General features: G+C 49.0%; 2 protein-coding genes across 3 annotated transcripts; both read left to right on the forward strand.

Moving 5' to 3' along the window:
• Nucleotides 1-1532: 1532 nt before the first annotated feature.
• Nucleotides 1533-8954, forward strand: mgat1b (alpha-1,3-mannosyl-glycoprotein 2-beta-N-acetylglucosaminyltransferase b). Of its 2 annotated transcripts, none has more exons than XM_069720637.1 (3): nt 1533-1619; nt 3932-5109; nt 7341-8954. In XM_069720637.1, exons 2-3 carry the CDS (start codon nt 4246-4248, stop codon nt 8040-8042), a joined length of 1566 nt encoding a protein of 521 aa, XP_069576738.1. In that variant the 5' UTR covers nt 1533-1619; nt 3932-4245; the 3' UTR covers nt 8043-8954. The 2 variants fall into 2 exon arrangements, with proteins under 2 accessions (XP_069576738.1, XP_069576739.1); XM_069720638.1 differs by lacking the exon at nt 1533-1619 and adding an exon at nt 2058-2204.
• A 1108-nt stretch (nt 8955-10062) lies between these two features.
• polr1h (RNA polymerase I subunit H) lies at nt 10063-12615 on the forward strand. Its single transcript, XM_069720657.1, has 5 exons — nt 10063-10170; nt 10581-10762; nt 11804-11907; nt 12025-12134; nt 12337-12615. Exons 2-5 carry the CDS (start codon nt 10645-10647, stop codon nt 12359-12361), a joined length of 357 nt encoding a protein of 118 aa, XP_069576758.1. The 5' UTR covers nt 10063-10170; nt 10581-10644; the 3' UTR covers nt 12362-12615.
• The last annotated feature ends 273 nt before the right edge of the window (nt 12616-12888 follow it).

Consider the following 12888-nt stretch of genomic DNA (forward strand, 5'->3'; position numbering starts at 1 on the left):
CATGTTCTGTAAACACAGGCCCGGTTCTGTGGTTCTGTGGAGGAGTTCACAAGTCATGTACAACCCTGTTTCCAAAAAAGTTGGGACGCTGTGTAAAATGGAAATAAAAACAGAATGCAATGATTTGCAAATCACATAAACCCATATTTTATTGAAAAAGATCTGCTCATTTTGAATTTGATGTCAGCAACACGTCTCTACAAAGTTGTGACAGCATCATGTTCACCACTGTGCTGCATCTTTTAACAACACTAAACATTTGGGAACTGAGGAGACTAGTTTCTGGAGTTTTGAAAGTGAAAAGTTGTCCTATTATTGCCTAAGATATCATTTTAGCTGCTCAACAGTTCAGGCTCTCCTTTGTCATATTTTTTATTTCCACTACAGGATTGTGTTTATTTTTAACTAGTTGTCAGATGTTCCACCAGGTGTTGTTTTTTATCTTTACACAACTTTTCCAGTCTTTCGTTGAGCCTGTTCCAACTTTTTTGAGAGTGTTGCTGCCATTAAATTTAAAATAAGCACATATTTTTCATAAAACAATATTTTTTTTCCACTTCAACATTTGATATTTTGTCTTTGGTGTATTTGCAGTTAAATATGAGTTTATGGGATTTGCAAATAAAACATTGTTTTATTTACATTTTCCACAGCATCCCAACGTTGGTGGAAACGGTGCTGTACACCAGATAAACATGACAATAAAAACAACAGTGATGGTAGAGAAATGTGTCAGTCACATTGAGACAGACAGAATGGAAATACAGTATATAAATAAAATAGAAGCACAAAAGCTAAGAACAGACGGGACAGAGTAGAAGCACCAGCGTGTCCGCTGGAGGAATGTGGAGCTTCACAGCTTCAGTCAGTTGTTTTCATCCACAATGTTCCTCAAGGTGCTGGATGGTTCTTCATCTTCATCTTCATCTACAACAGCGCTGGAACAGCTGACCGGTCATGAACGATGCCATCGAGTTGCATTATGGGAAGTGTAGGATCTGACGTTTTCAGAGCGCGACCGGAGATTAAAAGTCGTGATAACCGGACCGCTGCTGCTCCAGTCGGAACCTCTTCATCCTCCCGGTCTCCGACACGAGCAGCTGGACGGAAGTGCAGCTCGTGACCAGCGGCGGACCGGGAAACTGTTCGGGAGAAGTCTTCGGCTCGGCTCGGCTCGGCGCGGCGCGGCCGTAAACGAGTCAACAACCCGGAAGTGCCGTTGTGTAGTCACATGAAAAGTGCCGTCACCCTCCATGAGAGGCAGCCGGAGAGCAGCAGCCCGGAGGAGGACTAGTCCCTGCGCAGTGCCGCTGTGGCAGCGGAGCACACACCGGAGGAGCACACACCGGAGGAGACACCGGAGGAGACACCGGAGCCCGCTGCTGCTGCAATAAACAGCGGAGACGACCGGTCGGAGGCGGTGCAGGCGGTGCAGGCGGTGCCGGAGTCGCCGGGAGCAACATGGAGATGTGTCGGGAATGTGACATCGAAGCTCGACGAGCTAACGTCAGCTAGCTGGCCAGCTAGCCGGTCGGAGCTGCAGCTGGATGGGCCTCGGTTCGTGTCGGCCCGTGTGGAGATGCAGGTCGGAGCCAGACGTTGAGACCGACACGAGAGAGGTGAGTGAGGCCGGCCTCCGCCTCCGACCGACCGCTGCTCGGCGTTAGCCAGCCAGCTAACAGCACGTCAGCGTACGAGGTTAGCGGGGCACCGGGACGGTCGTCATGAAGTCCCGGTAGGAAGGAACCGGAGTGTCCGGTGGTCGGACCGGGCCGCCTGCGTGTGTTCAGACCGGGGTTCAGACCGCTGTGTTTGGGTCACTGTTAGCTCACCGACGTGGCTCTTGTTGGCCGGCATGTGAGCCGCTGGTTCGGCGGGAAGGTCTGACGCATGGCCCGGTTCCTGCCGCAGGAACCGGCCGTCAGCTCCCGGTGTGTGCTGGAGGGAGGGAGGGAGGGAGGGAGGGCGGTTTGTGAGGGGAGCAACAGCCCCCTCTCCTCCCACCTCCTCCCCCCTTCTCTCCGGTCAGTTTAAATCAGACAGATCCGCAGGTCGGGTCGGTGTTTCTGGACTTCATTCAGTCTCTCTGCTCTCGGAGGACTCGGAGCTCCCTGACCGGGTCTCACCCGGTTCTTCTCCCGGTACTGGAACTAACCTGGTCTGTGTGGAGGGTGAACTCTGTTCCTTGCTTGACCTTCATCCAGGTTTGTTGACCTTTTCTTTGTTTGAATCCAGAGTTCATGAACTTCTAACATGAGTGAAGTGAGGCAGGTAAAAACAAGTTAATGCAGTGACCACATCAGGTGTGTGTGTGGTGGTCGGAGAACATCCAGCTGTTTAAAACCAGTTTAATCATCATCTCATAAATCCTTGTTGACATTAAGAAGAGTTAAATATTAAGCTGTGAAGGTTCTGTTGTTTGTTCTGGTGGATCTGAACTCTGACCTCAGCTGTTTGTCACTCCTTAAACAGTCTGCTCTGGGACAAACACGTGAAGGTGTGTGTGCGTGTGTGTGTGCTCGCGTGTGTGTATATATATATGTGTGTGTGTGTGTGTGTGTGTGTGTGTGTGTGTGTGAGAGATAAACAGCTTTGACATTAATCACCTGGAGAGCTGACTGTCTTCCTGGTTCTGTAGTCAAACATCCTCCTTACAGGATTACTGTGGATCTATATTTATCAGCACTAAGTGGTTTAGGTGTTTCTAATGCTGAGGAGGAGTCGGTGTGACCTCCACCTCCCCACATTTCTTTAATCAGTTGTCAGGTAGCTGCAGGTTGGTGCTCGGCGCTGAGACTTTGCTGGTTTTATGGGACATCAGTGTGTTCGTGTCCTCCTGGTTAGTCACTGAAGTTTAACATCACCGTTGGACCGTTTCAGAGAGTGATGCTCAGTGTCAGCTTTCAAACATTTCCCATCGGTGACCGAGTCCCCTTTCTTTAGGAAGATGGCGTGTCTGTGTGGTCTTCAGTGGAGAGCAGCGAGTCATGTCCTCATGTTGTAATGGAGGAAGAGAAACCTACCGATCACGGAGGATGGGTGAAGCGCGACGTGTTGGATCTCTGTGTGTTTGAGTCGTCCATAAAGTGACCACGTCTCCTTAAACGCTCTGTGATTAAACAGGATTACACTCCAATCAGACCTGAGGGAAGAACAACGAGCTGTTTGATATTAAACAGATGAAGGGGGGGGTGTTCCTGTTTTTACCCCCTCTGAGCCCCCTGCTGGAGGTTCTCTGGATCTTGTACGTAGTTTGTGGAACAAACTTTAGTTTAAGAGATTTTAGAGCTGATTTTTTTTTTTTGTCTCTTTTTGTACTTTGGAAAAATCCTCAGATGTTTCTGTAAAAGTTACATATGAAGTAAAAACATCCATCCAGAGTCCAGAAGATAAAGAACAGGTAAACAAGATAAGGAGCCGAGTCAGCTGATCAGCACCAGACCTGTTGGTGTTATTCAGCTCTGCAGGAGAGAAATTCAGTCACCAGTTTATTTGAAATAAGTTCAGACTGTTTTCTGTCAACTGGCTTGAACGTTGCGACGATAAAATGTAGAGAGAATATCCATAATCATTTCTCACTGCACACAGCTGACGTTCTGTGGCAGTTTGTCTGAAATATCCAGATTACAGTGTTCCTGAATAAAAGCAGACGTTTACATCATAAATGTGCTCTGAAAGGTGACGAGTGATTGACAGGTTGAACAGCTGCAGAGTTTAATTTGACTCTGGCACAAACTACATGAATGTGTGAACGGTGCTGATCTGATGAAACGGTCCTCCACTCAGTGAGCGCTGCTCTCTGGGGTCCTGTGACGGATCCGTCCGGCACCGACATGTTTGACTGTCACTACACCTTCTTTTGATCCTCACAGGACCAGCGGCTGTCTGGACATGTGATGAGCTGACAGTTTGTCTTGCTGCTCTGTTTCAGGATGATGGCTGAAGGGTAACGTCAGAGAGAGTCACTCCCTCGACCCACCGTGACCCCACCTCCCCTCTTCTTCACCGCCGGCTCCTCCTCAGCTCGCCGGACGTCTCTGTGGGAGTTCATGGAAAGCTGTCGGTCCACGGGGACGTCATGTGAATCCTTTGTGAACTGGACCGTCCTCCCGACACCAGAACGCAGGATGAAATCATTATAATGTGACGTAATGAAGTCGCTGCCCCTCTGAGATTACACCCGTAGGACTCCCTCTGGTCCAGCACCTGTTCCCCACCACCCGTCCCTCGTCCTGTCAGTGGGCCATGGTTCGCAAGAAAGGTTCTCTTATCCTATGCAGTGCTTTCCTGTTCGTCGCCTGGAATGCTTTGCTTCTTCTGTATCTGTGGGGTCGGCCTCCCATCGGCCGCCTCGGGGAGGGCGGAGGAGCCGAACCGGGAGGGAAGGAGGAGTGGGGCCTGGGCAAAGGGAAGGGAGGCCGGGTGAACCTGGCCGGGGAGGTGATCCGGCTGGCGGAGGAGGTGGAGGTCCAGCTGGAGACCCAGAAGAAGCTGCTGAAGCAGATTGAAAGTCACCGAGCGGAATGGGCTCGGCAGAAAGACGTCGGCAAGAGAGAGACGGACGACGTGAAGGAGGTCAAAGAAGAGTCGGTGCGGCAGCCGCCCAAAACTCCCGCTCCTCTCAAACACAGCATGGACGTCCAGGACCAGGCCGGGCTCAGAACCACACAGGAACCGGGTCGCGGAGGAGCTCCAGGCTCCCATTCGGAGCAGCGCCGGGCCGACGACGTGAAGGAGAGCCTGACGGAGAAGGTGCCGCCGTCCCTCTCCGGCTCCGACGTGGTCATCCCCATCCTCGTCATCGCCTGCGACAGAGTGACGGTGAAACGCAGCCTGGACCGACTCATACAGTACCGGCCCTCTGCAGAACTTTACCCCATCATCGTCAGCCAGGACTGCGGCCACGCCGAGACGGCTCGCGCGATTGGCTCATACGGAGATCAGGTGACGCACATCAGACAGCCGGACCTGTCCGACATCCGAGTCCGGCCGGAGCACCGCAAGTTCCAGGGCTACTACAAGATCGCACGGCACTACCGCTGGGCCCTGAACCAGGTGTTTAACACCTTCTCCCAGTCCACCGTGGTCATTGTGGAGGACGACCTGGAGGTGAGTAGCTCACACATCTGGATCCTGGTTCTCACCAGACCGACGGGTCACACGGCAACTCCCAGACGGATGTGGAGCAGGTTTGGGATCAGATGGGTCACTGAGGTCAGACTGCAGAGTCCAAAGGCCCGACGCCGCTAACAGCTAACAGAGTTTACTGACAACGTGACGTGAACGGACTCGAGCATTCGTACTCACGCGAGTAACGCAAGGCGAACGTTGGCTTTGCGTTTGGTGTGAACATGATGATGTCATACCTGAGGAGGTCTGTGGAAGCTTTTTAAAACACTGAAATGGTTTTTTTTATCTGTTGTTGTCAAAACCTTGAAATTACATTTTAACATGGAGAAATAATCTCAGCCTCCGCCTGAGCAGCAGGAGACCAAATAGGAAATACTTTGTTTTTAAAACATCTTTTTAAAAGAAAAGATGTTTTTAAAATGTTAGAGAGTGCATTTAAATGCTGAAAAATAGAATTTGGGGGTCAGAGGTCACTATGTGGCCGTCACTCATTGATACACTAATGGTGCACTGATACCCATTAAGTCAAATGTCGTCTGTTGGTGCGGTGGAGATTGATCGACAGCTACTAGTCAGCAGGTTGGATCACAAAGATCTGAAAACAGCAGTTTGTTTCTGGATGAACAGCAGCTGTCAATCATCTCTGCTATTACACACATTAATGCCGTGTTGGTGTGTTTTGCCTCTCGGCACACAGCTAGCTGTTCCCTCTGCTTCCTGTCTTTATGCTAAGCTAGGCTAATCACACCCTGAAAGCAGCTGTGCTCCGACATCCGTTTCCTCACCACCTGAGGTGAACAGAGTTCTTACCAAACAGAGTGTCCGTCCGTGCACCTGTTCAGCTGAAGCCAGCTGCTTCCTGCTGCTGTGGTTTTTAGTCGGAGGTGTTTACAGTCGTCTGTAGGAGAGCGTTGGAGCGAGCAGCTGACGGAGAAGTGTGACTGCAGCAACACGTCGACAGCACCGCTGTTTCTATTGGTTCCCCGTCGGTGTCAATCAAAGGCTCAAACAGGCCTCCTCACAGAGAGACAGGACAGACTGAAGGGCGGTGGTGCTGATGAGCGACTCCTCCTTCCAGCAGCAGATGAACCATCAGTGAATGTGTGGTGGTGAAACTCAGCGTGACTCTGAGCTGGAGGAGGAAGTAGTGTTCCCTGTAAATCAGCACTTCTTCTGCCAGCGTGGACGGAAAGTCTGGCTTCACTTATGTAAAATATTCTCTGCTGTTTTCCTCTTTTCTGACCGCACAGAGACTCTCCGGCTGCTCTGTCATCGGAGCAGATCAAAGTTCATCAACCCTCCGCCACCAGTGATCTCATGTTGGATCACTGGAAGCAACGCTCCTCCAGCTGACCACAATAAGGACTTGTTATGTTACATTAGGTGAAACAAAAGTGCAATAAAACCCTAAAATAAATGTTATACATGAACATCGTAGACTTGAACTCTTCTGTTTTCATCAGATCAGCATTTGGACTCATTAAAACTTCTTAAAGTCTGCTGGGTAAAGGTCTTTAAATCCAACTAATTTGGGAACAATGAAGAAACAAGTGCTCTGATGTCAGCAATAAAATCCAGATGTGTTCAGACAGCACAAGGAACAAAGGAGGCGGAGCTTCCAGGAGGGCAGAGGGTGGAGAGCTCCGCCCCCACTGACACCAGCCCTTTTTTTTTTTCCCTGGAGCATGCACAGGAAGGCTGTCAGTTTTCAACTTCATAGGAAAAAAAGCAGAAGTCAGGACAGTTTATCAGCGCGTCCTCGTCACGTCTGTCAGGAAGAACCTGTTTGTCCTCTCTGCCGGGAAACTGACCTCCAGCTCAGCCAGGAGAAAGAAACGGGAAACATCTATCATAGTTCCACCAACTTCCTGCTTCAGCTGTGACCTCAGACCTCTGCTGTTACCGTGGTGACTACAGTATTATTAGTTTTAACATAAATACAGTCTGACACTGAACAAACAGGAGCCATGTTGTAGTAAAGTGGGCGGATCCTTTAAAGGCCGGTTGTTTACATCCATGTGGTGACATCATCAGTCAGCACCATCCTGTCAGTCTGGGGGCGGGGCTTAGAGTGAAGCCTCTTTAAGGCCGCTGTGTTTGTATGTGAACAGGCTGTACTGTTGATGAACAGAGACTTTAAACTGACTGTTGATGTGTTCCTGTGACGTGTGAACTGGATCTCTCACCGCTGTGTCTCTGCTCTCCATCAGGTGGCGCCGGACTTCTTTGAGTATTTCCGGGCCCTGTACCCCATCCTGCACTCGGACCCCAGCCTGTGGTGCGTGTCTGCCTGGAACGACAACGGCAGAGACGCCTTGGTGGACCCGTCCAAAGCCGAGCTGCTCTACAGGACGGACTTCTTCCCCGGTCTGGGCTGGATGCTGCTCAAAGAGATGTGGGCCGAACTGGAACCCAAATGGCCGTCGGCCTTCTGGGACGACTGGATGCGTCAGCCGGAGCAGCGGAAGGACCGCTCCTGCATCCGGCCCGAAATCTCCCGGACGATCACGTTCGGCCGGAAAGGTGTCAGTTTAGGTCAGTTCTTTGACCAGTACCTTCGCTACATTAAGCTCAACACTGAATTTGTGCCTTTTACCAAACATGATTTGTCTTATTTGCTGAAAGACAAGTATGAGGAGAGGTTTATCGGAGAGGTTTATAGCGCCCCCCTGGTGAAGATGGAGGACCTGCAGCAGGCCGGCGGGCTCAGAGGCCCGGGCCCGTACAGGGTGCAGTACTCCAGCAGGGACAGTTTCAAAGTGTTCGCTCGAAACCTGGGGGTGATGGACGACCTGAAGTCGGGAGTTCCTCGTACAGGTTACCGGGGCGTGGTGAGCTTCCTGTACCGCGGTCGGAGGGTGTTCCTGGCGCCGCCGGAGGGCTGGACGCGCTACGACGTCAGCTGGAGCTGAGAGCTCCTCCACGCGGAGTGAGTGGACGGTGATGACGAGGGACAGCCTTCCTCAGAGGAACACCCTCTCAGACCAAAGAGAACCGCTGACACGAGGAGGAACCGCCCAGCAGAGCTTCATCAGCACCAGGAGGTCCGGCTCGCCCTGCAGGACAGTCCACCCTCACACTGTTTCAAACAGGTCGGCCACGTGCCTTCTTTCTGGGCCCATTTTGTTTGATGTATTTTTTTATTCCTGTGATTAACCGGCCAAATGTAGACGTCACGTGACAGTCGGACGTCTGCAGCAGAATATCATGTCATTATCAGCAGTGATCACACGCAGCAGAACGTCTGAATCTGCACCAGCTGACAGGAAACGCTGTCGTTTTATTGTGATGAATCTGAAAGATTCACTTCCTGTTTCTGTCCAAGAAGAAGAGGAAGAGGAGTGGACGGAGGAAGTAGCAGAGCTGAGCAGTCCATACATCAAGTCACAGGCCTCTGATGAAGGTCCTCAGACTTCTACATGACATCATCATGTGATTTAAAGGAAAAGTACAGCTTGATAGAACAGTTCATTGTTAATTTCTAAGTGATGAAGAGGTGGTCTGACCTTCATCCTGCTCCTCTGGGAGCTGCGAAGGAAGATGTTGATATGAAGGATGAAACTCTGATTGTAAAGTGGTCACCTGGAGCTGTGATGAAGAGCAGCCGGTGGTCACATGACGTCTGGAGCTGTGATGAAGAGCAGCCGGTGGTCACATGACGTGCGGTCAGGTGTGTTGAAGGCACCCTGTGGACAGGGCTGGTTATCTGTACTGTAGTGATGTGTGGGAGGAGAGTCCATCTCTGTAGGCTGATGTAAACCACTGCCTGACGTGTTTCTAACTTTAATACATTATAAATAAAATCTACTATTTTGATATCTGTCCCCCTGTGAAGGCGTCTCTCTTCATTGATGTCCACCATGACTCCATGTTTGTCCACAGGGACAGAACATGTGGAGAGAACAAGGTTTTGTGGTGTTGCAGCCTCGACAGCGCCCCCTAGTGACCCAGACAGGTGTTCTTCCAGCCAGCAGTCACTGTACACCTCTGGTTCCTCTGACTCCTCTGGTTCCTCTGTCTCCTCTGGTTCCTCTGGTTCCTCTGACTCCTCTGGTTCCTCTGACTCCTCTGGCTCCTCTGGTTCCTCTGGTTCCTCTGACTCCTCTGGCTCCTCTGGTTCCTCTGGTTCCTCTGGTTCCTCTGACTCCTCTGGTTCCTCTGGTTCCTCTGGCTCCTCTGGTTCCTCTGGTTCCTCTGACTCCTCTGGTTCCTCTGACTCCTCTGGCTCCTCTGGTTCCTCTGGTTCCTCTGACTCCTCTGGCTCCTCTGGTTCCTCTGGCTCCTCTGGTTCCTCTGACTCCTCTGGTTCCTCCTGTCTGAGTGACAGTTTAAAGTGTGACTACATCGGTGTGTTGTGTTAAAGACACAAAGTGCTGACACGTCACTGTTGTGTGTTTGCTGATAATAACAGTGAAGACGAAGAGATTTAATCTACAGCAGGAATCAGTTCTGCTCCATCAAACTATCAAAATCAAACCTGAACAAACACAGAAATAAAACATTTCATTTTACAGAATGTCTCACACACACACACACACACACACACACACACACACACACACACACACACACACACACACACACACACACACACACACACACACACACACACACACACACACACACACACACACACACACACACACTCTCACACACACACACACACACACACACACACACCACGGGTTTGATGTGTGGACAGGAGAATGATTCATGTGACTGAATGTGTGGAAATTGATGAATGGTTTGTTTTTGTCCCGACCCAACCCGACCCGACCCGACCCGACCCGACCCGGGCGGACCAGCAGCTCGTCATACCAACACGGTTCAACACCGAGCCTGTACATGTAACATCCACTTGTATCGGTGCTGTTGTGTCGGCTGTTCAAAGTAAGGCGCTGACGTTGCAGCGTCACAGTGACGTCAGAGCCTGCGACAGAGAGCGCTGCAGGACCGGCGGGGTGAAGCCGTGCGGATGGACAACTTAAAGGCGCAGACGGTTTGCGTGTAGACGGCGGATTGTTATCACACGTTAACCAGGTAAATAACGACAGTCGGTTTTTAAACTGATGTCGTCACTGTTCTTCATGATAACGGCCGTTAACGGATGCAGACTTAACGGGTCAGTTGTTCTGTCACGTGCTCGCTCTTATCGACCTGTTGTCTGATCCTGTCGGTTCGACCCGGTAAAGGTGGTCGACTCGACCCGGTAAAGGTGGTCGGTTCGACCCGGTAAAGGTGGTCGGTTCGACCCGGTAAAGGTGGTCGACTCGACCCGGTAAAGGTGGTCGACTCGACCCGGTAAAGGTGGTCGACTCGGGATGTTCTCAGGTTCTGTTGGACTCAGACGAGTTGTTCTGTGAACTGTGAGAACGATATAAACAACTTTGAATTAAAATAGATAAATGAATAAAACGAGCATGTCGATGTGTTTTGATTTCGTTCGGAAGGTCAGTCCTAAAACCCGCCTGTTAAAAGCGCCCTCAGGCTGCGGGACCGTCCTGCTCCTCTCAGATGTCCTGTTTCGGAAGAGATCCGAACTTCTGCCCGCAATGTGGGAACGTCCTTCCGCTTCCGGGAGTCAAAGCAAGGGTCAGCTGCCCCAGGTGCTCCAACAAGATCCCGGTCACAGGTGAGAGGGAGGGGGAGGGGGAGGTGAGAGGGAATTATCTTCATGGTTTCATGTTTTCATGGATTCATTATCTTCATGGTTTCATTATCTTCATGGTTTCATGTTTTCATGGATTCATTATCTTCATGGTTTCATTATCTTCATGGTTTCATTATCTTCATGGTTTCATGTTTTCATGGATTCATTATCTTCATGGTTTCATTATCTTCATGGTTTCATGTTTTCATGGATTCATTATCTTCATGGTTTCATGGTTTCATTATCTTCATGGTTTCATGGATTCATTATCTTCATGGATTCATGTTTTCATGGTTTCATTATCTTCATGGTTTCATTATCTTCATGGTTTCATTATCTTCATGGTTTCATGTTTTCATGGTTTCATTATCTTCATGTTTTCATTATCTTCATGTTTTCATGTTTTCATGGATTCATTATCTTCATGTTTTCATTATCTTCATGGATTCATTATCTTCATGGATTCATTATCTTCATGGTTTCATGTTTTCATGGATTCATTATCTTCATGTTTTCATTATCTTCATGTTTTCATTATCTTCATGGATTCATTATCTTCATGGATTCATTATCTTCATGGTTTCATGTTTTCATGGATTCATTATCTTCATGTTTTCATTATCTTCATGTTTTCATTATCTTCATGGATTCATTATCTTCATGGATTCATTATCTTCATGGTTTCATGTTTTCATGGATTCATTATCTTCATGTTTTCATTATCTTCATGGATTCATTATCTTCATGGATTCATTATCTTCATGGTTTCATGTTTTCATGGATTCATTATCTTCATGTTTTCATTATCTTCATGGATTCATTATCTTCATGGATTCATTATCTTCATGTTTTCATTATCTTCATGGATTCATTATCTTCATGGATTCATTATCTTCATGTTTTCATTATCTTCATGGATTCATTATCTTCATGGATTCATTATCTTCATGGTTTCATGTTTTCATGGATTCATTATCTTCATGTTTTCATTATCTTCATGGTTTCATGTTTTCATGGTTCCAGAGTTCTCCAGTCAGAAGATCTGCTCAACAGTCGTTTTCAACCCGCTGGAACAGTCGTCAGTTTCTCTGGGAGCCGGAGACGACTCTGAGCTGAAGGGTCCTGCGGTGAGAAGAGCTGTCTGTCTGTCTGTCTGTCTATCTGTCAACTTGTCTGTCTGTCAACCTGTCTGTCTGTTAGTCATCAGACAGACAGATGATGAATCACTCCTGTTGTCCTTGTAGATTGACCGTCGCTGCCCTCGCTGTCATAAAGAAGGGATGGTTTATCACGCCAGACAGATGAGATCAGCAGACGAAGGACAGACTGTCTTCTTCACCTGCATCCACTGCAGGTAACCACACTCTGTGTGTGTGTGTGTGTGTGTGTGTGTGTGTGTGTGTGTGTGTGTGTGTGTGTGTGTGTGTGTGTGTGTGTGTGTGTCTGTGTGTGTGTGTGTGTGTGTGTGTGTGTGTGTGTGTGTGTGTGTGTGTGTGTGTGTGTGTGTGTGTGTGTGTGTGTGTGTCCGTATCTGATCCTCATGACTTCTGTTGTAGGTTTCAGGAGAAGGAGGACTCCTGACAAGAAACTCCTCTTGTGTTCTCCACCGCTGCCTGAACACGCCTGCATCACGCCTTTTAAACAGCCCCCCCCCCCCCCACACACACACACACACACACACACACACACCTTTCTGTGAGGATTCAGGTCATCTGATCTGCTGTTGCTGAGTTCTGGTAGAGTTTGTTAAACTTCACAATGAACTATGTTCAACATGTGACATTTATACAACTGAAGCTGTTTCTAATAAAACTTTCTTAAAGCGCCTTTCAGGTTGTTTTAAAAAAAATTTTTTTATCTTGGGGTATTTAACAAATTTACTTTGTAAAACTGAGATTCAATAAAAAGGACCGTGTACATGATCAGACAGAAGTCCAACACTCACTGTTAGAGGGAAGCGGGAGGCCGAGACTCAAACGGACCATCAGCACACGTTAGAGGAGTTCTTCTGGGGAGCGATGGGACTCGTGACGACTACGGTCAGGTGGCTTTAGTGGCATCAGGGAGGAAAGCTGGAGGGACTGAAGAGATCAGCTGAGGATCATGGG

Source organism: Brachyistius frenatus, unplaced genomic scaffold, assembly GCF_029030835.1.
Source record: "Brachyistius frenatus isolate BFR_SWC_R1_liver_20210118 unplaced genomic scaffold, ASM2903083v1 Contig_245, whole genome shotgun sequence".
NCBI lineage: Eukaryota > Metazoa > Chordata > Actinopteri > Embiotocidae > Brachyistius > Brachyistius frenatus.